Source organism: Lactuca saligna, chromosome 4 (assembly GCF_052625555.1).
Source record: "Lactuca saligna cultivar CGN05327 chromosome 4, ASM5262555v1, whole genome shotgun sequence".
Lineage (NCBI taxonomy): Eukaryota > Viridiplantae > Streptophyta > Magnoliopsida > Asterales > Asteraceae > Lactuca > Lactuca saligna.
Window position 1 is genome coordinate 66,912,251 of NC_136420.1, and position 6,402 is coordinate 66,918,652.

General features: G+C 33.1%; 1 protein-coding gene across 1 annotated transcript; it reads left to right on the plus strand.

Annotated features, from left to right (window-relative positions):
* Positions 1-860: 860 nt before the first annotated feature.
* LOC145038587 (lipoxygenase 3, chloroplastic-like) lies at positions 861-5,912 on the plus strand. Its single transcript, XM_078986898.1, has 9 exons — positions 861-1,295; positions 1,408-1,688; positions 2,825-3,062; positions 3,169-3,471; positions 3,564-3,649; positions 4,004-4,102; positions 4,242-4,543; positions 4,650-4,916; positions 5,036-5,912. Exons 1-9 carry the CDS (start codon positions 902-904, stop codon positions 5,793-5,795), a joined length of 2,730 nt encoding a protein of 909 aa, XP_078843024.1. The 5' UTR covers positions 861-901; the 3' UTR covers positions 5,796-5,912.
* The last annotated feature ends 490 nt before the right edge of the window (positions 5,913-6,402 follow it).

The window sequence follows — 6,402 nt, forward strand, 5'->3', positions numbered from 1 at the left end:
AAATATTATTTTGATGCATGTTATATTTTCATTTATTTTGCATGTGGTTATTTTAAGTTGACTTTTTTTTCATTTTATGAGTTTTTTTTTTCTATTTTGTTAAATTTCATATAATATTTAAAATATAACAATTGTAATAAATATAATAATAAATAAATATCAGTTTCATTAATGGATTTAACTTCTAAATTAAAATTTTCTAAATTAAGTCTCATTAATTTTTTTAGTTTATTTATCTAAATTATCTGTTTAATTAAAAAAAAAAGAATAAAACATTTTCATTTTAATAATTTAATATTTTTTTATTTTTGTTATAAATTCCAAATTCTTAATTAAAATGTTTAAATAAACTCATATATTACATATATTACATGCTTAAAAGAAGCCTATTTAGGTTTTGTTTTTATTAGTAGATTATTTAGCTTTTTTATTCTTTTGGTTGTTATTAGTACAACCGTACAAGGACCTTTTCCGATACATAACCGCGCTTCTTCTTCCGATCTTCCTGTAGCGTTATCAAGCAAATTATACCACACCTTTATTAATTGTTTGGCCTTCGATGTAATTTCCATGAGTATGCGTATGTCACACATATGTATTACAATCCAAGGATTGATACGTCACCACAACTATAAGTGGTCGGGTCCACAGGCTTTTGTATGTTTTGACAGATGTTTTAATTTAGAACCATGTAATTACTACCACATATCATGTCACACCACATGGGTTTTATTTAACACGTGATCAATTTAAGATGCTTGCTACATCGTACTTTGGGATGATTGCATGTGTGTGTGCGTGGATACAATATTTCTATATAATGCGCACAGAATAACTCGATTTAATGAAACAACATAACATAAGACTAGTAGATAAAGCTGATCTTGTTTGAAAACCAAAAATGTCGGGAGCAATTAACATGCTCACTTCCTTTTATTTATCTTACAAGCGGACAAACACAAAAAACATTGATCCAATGTACCCTATTAGCCATTCTATCAGCAGTTCATGTACAATATCTAACGTTCCTCTGTTGGTTTCATGCTGCAAGAAATTGAAAAGTGGCTGCACCCTAAAGTTTGTGAAAGCCTCCTTGGCCACGGAGGATTTCACAGAGGAAGTAAATGTTGATGACGTGTCCTCAAGGTTAAAGGTAACGGCAACAGTCAATGTCCGGAAAAGCAAGGAAGTCAATGTGCTTAAGAAGTTGACGGAGCTCCCATGGTTACACTCACAAAAAGATTCCTCGTACGAGGGTTTTGTTTTTCAACTAGTTAGCACCCAAGTAGATCCAAGTAAGTAGGATTTATATTAATTTCTGTGTTTCTTACAAAATACTATAACATAAGATGCTTAATAATTAAGACTATATATATTGTTATTAAAAAAAATTTCCATGAAATTAAGGTAGCATGAAGCCAAAGGTGAGCAAGGAATCTGTATTAGACTGGTCCAAATGTACATCTTTAAAAGATAGTGATAAAGATACAGGGTGTTTCAGCTTTAAAGTTAAGCTGGTAATTGATGAAGACTTTGGAGAACCAGGAGCCATCCTGGTGAGAAACCATTATGACAAGGAGTTGTTTGTAGAGACAATCTCTCTTGAAGATTGTTTCCACTTTTCATGCAACTCCTGGATTCAACCAGCTCATACTAGCAAAGAGAAAAGGATATTCTTTTCCAATAAGGTACATATATATATATATATATATATATATATATATATATATATATATATATATATATATATATATATATATATATATATATATATATATATAGATCATCATCCTTATATATATTTATTTTGATGATTGTTGTATTAATTTTAATGATGATCTGGTCAATGTGTTTAGATGTGCATAAAGATGTTGCAGCTAGGCATTAAACTTGCATATGTACATATATATAGTAACAAAAATGCATGATTGTGTGGCAAAGGCTTCGGAAAAATGATTTAAGTGGTCTCTAAATTTACCAAATTGATAGTACGTACTAGAAAGTCACAGACGGATTTAGAGACCAATGTAACGCAGTCTGTCCAGATAGTGACAGACTTTAACATATTTTCGTTTTTAATTTTTAATAGTAACATACTTTTTTTACTAATATTAGCGACGTCAAGTGGTTAAATGTTTTTTTAAAACGAACACATATAATTAGTAATTAAGAATATAAAAATGGAAATAACATTGTACTTATTCGTTTTACCAAAGAATGATAAAACAAACAATAGGGATGTACACATTACAACATATTTATATTTTTCTAGTCATTTTATATACCAACATAGTGTATTTTTAATCCATAATAGCAATCGTATTTTACTTTTTCTTATTAATACAAGCAATGTACTTGCATTATTTTATCCATAATAAAATGTTTATATTTTTTAATTGTATAACAATAACATTTTGTACTTTTTATTCCTAATATCAACATACATTTTACCACTGTAAGCAATTTAGTTACATTTTTATCCATCATGGCCACATACATACATATTACTTTTTTCTATTAATGACAACATAATTTATTTTGTATCCATAATATCAACGTATTTTGCTCTTTTCAACCATACAGTTAATGTACTTCCATTTTTCTATTTATAATAACAACATATTTTATTTTTTATACATAATAGCAACATTTTACTATATATTTTTATCTATAATAGCATCCTACTCATGTAATCTACACTTTAATTTTAGCAATATAAGCAATGTACTTGAAGTAGGGATATAGAGATCATGATTATTAAAAAGCATACTTTCACCGAATTCTCAGTAACATCTATAACTCGGTGTGTTGTTGCACATGATAGGCATATTTACCGAGCCAAACACCCAAGGGGCTAAAATACTTGAGAGATAGGGAACTTAAAAATAAAAGAGGTGATGGAAAAGGACAAAGATTACTTGTGGATAGAATATATGATTATGACACATATAATGATCTTGGAAATCCTGATAAAGGAGCTGAGTTTACAAGGTCAACATTAGGAGGTGAAAAGAACCCACATCCCAGACGTTGTCGCACAGGACGTCCCAACACAGCTACAGGTTAGTTTCTTTGAATCCGACAAGTTAATTGATATAATTAGATGAATTAAATATCTTTTTTCTTGAAATTTCAAAAATACCAATATAATTTACCAATATTATATAGATGTAAACGTGGAAAAGCCAGTGAATTTGTTGATATCTTCAACATATGTACCAAGAGATGAAGCTCTAGAGGGGACGAGGCGCAAAGACATCTTCATGGGAGTATGGAAGGGAGTGCTTCACAACATTCCAGCCATGGTGACCACTCTCTTCAACGGGAATGAAGTTTCTATTGACATTTCAAATCTTGCAACTGGTCTTTATAGGAATGTATCACAAGCTAAGAGTTTGAATGCATATGGACTGTTCAAGTTTTTGGATATTAAAGAAATGCTCAAGTTTGAGACTCCAAAAACCATGTCATGTGAGTTTCAACCAAGTCAAATAGTTATTTCTACAGCTTATTGTGTTCCCTATCTAATTAATTAAGCTCTAAATTAACGATTGACATTCCAGGGAACATTACAAGCTATGTACGAGATGATGAATTTGGTCGACAAACTCTTGCAGGAATGAATCCTGTTAGCATCGAGAGGTTGGAGGTAAGCATGAGTATGACTTATAAGACATGAATTTTGTGTACTTGATTGTAATTCCTGGATATCTTTTAATCAAATTGTTCCTATTCTTTCTGACATATTATACACTAATAGGAAAAATATTATTAAATCCAAATGAATAAATATCATTTAAATTAAACCTAGCTAGCCACAGATAGCGACGACAACCGTCATATTTAAACCACCGTGTTACTAGTTTTGCGTCGCAAAATATCAATCACAAAATTCAGATTGCTAAAATGTATTTAATAAGAATTGCATTTATAAAAGAGATTAGATATTATATCTCAAAGTTTCTGTTCCTCTTTCTAATAAATTTATGTTTGATTTCTATAGGTTTTTCCTCCCGTGAGCAAACTTGATCCTTCAATGTATGGATCAAATCTTAAGGAAGAACATATTATATGTCATCTCAATGGCATGTCTGTACAGCAGGTATAACTGCTAAAATTGCAAATTAATAATATATACTAGCAGCAGGGGTTAATTAGTTTGAGAACTGTTAATTTGGTGATGGGTTTTTGGTTTGGATTTTAATAAAACTTTACTATTTTTGGCTTAATTTAACCTTCAGGCATTGGATGAAAAGAAGCTCTTCATATTGGATTACCACGACATTTACCTCCCTTTTTTAGATAGGATAAATGCTCAAGAAGGCCGGAAAGCATATGGAACCCGTACAATCTTCTTCTTGACAACAGCGGGAACTCTAAAGCCCATTGCAATTGAGCTCAGCCTTCCTCCTAATGACTCCAATCTCCCATCAAAACAAGTTTTCACTCCTCCCGTTGATGCAACCACCAACTGGCTCTGGCAACTAGGCAAAGCTCATGTATGCTCTAATGATGCGGGTGTTCATCAACTTATTCATCATTGGTATATATAGTTAATAACTTATTTAAATGTTCTTGTTGACTTTGGATCAAAAAATATGCATGCTTCAAAATGACTATAACTAGATGTTGTGGATATCTTTATGTAGGTTACGGGTTCATGCATGTATGGAACCATTCATTATAGCTGCTCACCGACATTTGAGCTCAATGCATCCGGTTTTCAAGCTTCTAAACCCCCACATGCGACATGTCCTCGGAATAAATGCAATGGCTCGTGAGAGCCTTATATCAGCAGAAGGAATTATTGAGAGTGGCTTTTCGTCTGGAAGATATAGCACCCACATGGTCTCTGCTGCCTACCGTAACTGGTGGCGCTTTGACTTAGAAGGTCTTCCTCAAGATTTAATAAGAAGGTATTCATTCTTTTAACAATTAGAAGAAATTTTACAAAGAAATTAGATAGTAGATGATACAGAAGGTACAAAATCAACATATAACACTTCCTAAGCAACAAACTTGACTTTGGTTGCAGAGGAATGGCAGTACCTGATGAGACAAGACCCCACGGACTGAAACTACTCATTGAAGACTACCCGTATGCCAATGATGGGCTACTCATTTGGTCTGCGATTCAAGAATTGGTGCATACATATGTAAATCATTACTACCATGACGACAATGTTGTTATATATGACACAGAACTTCAATCATGGTATAGTGAAGCCATTAACGTGGGGCACGCTGATGTTCGTGAAGCTAGTTGGTGGCCGAAACTATGTAATCCAGCCAAACTTACCGAGATACTGACAATCATAATATGGATTTCATCAGCGCAACATGCAGCACTTAATTTTGGGCAGTATCACTATGGTGGATATGTCCCAAACCGGCCACCGCTAATGCAGAAACTTATACCGAAAGAACATGAACTCGAGTATGCAAGTTTCATTGCTGACCCACATGGTTATTTCCTTGATTCGTTGCCTAGTTTGTTTCAAACAACGAAATACATGGCTGTACTTGATATAATCTCAGCGCACTCGCATGAGGAGGAGTATCTTGGGGAGATAAAGGATATGTTCACAAGTTGGCCAGGTGAACCTAAGATTATTGAGGCATTTTATAAGTTTTCGATGGAAATTAGAAAGATTGAAAATGAGATCAAGAGGAGGAACGTTGACCCCAAGCTTAGGAATAGATGTGGTGCTGGCATTCCACCTTACGAGCTGCTCTTGCCAACATCAGAACCTGGGGTTACTGGCAGAGGTATACCAAATAGCATAAGTATATGATTAGATCTAGCATAAGTATATTATTTAGGAAAATGAATATATAGAGAGTTTATAAAAGAATTGAAGCATAAATAATTAAATATATAAGCTAGAGTGGTGATGCTACACTGCGACTTAAGTGAGATGTATTTTCATCGTGTAAATTTGTGTTCTATTTTGTAACTTATTTATACAACGAAATAGAACTTATTAGACCATACGATATACAATCCACGAACGCGTATGTGGTTGAGGTGGCAACGGACCACGGCCGTGCACACCATCCCGATCGGTCGTGGTACGTCCGTTTTGTAGTAATTTGTGGTGGCCATCACGATTCTAAACGCCCAATGAAAGTCGATTGTGAGTAACGGCTCATGTAACACACACACACACACACACACACACACACACATATATAGATATATATATATATATATATATATATATATATATATATATATAAACGTTTTCCATTATTTAATGGGTTGCCAAAGTCGTAGTTTTGATGAAATATGTTCGAAGTTTCGCAATATGAGGGTTAGATGCCTTGAGTTTGATGGAATTTATAATTTTGTTATAAACAACGTACATGAAGGCTAGCCGTTTGCTGTAGCCATGCATTAAT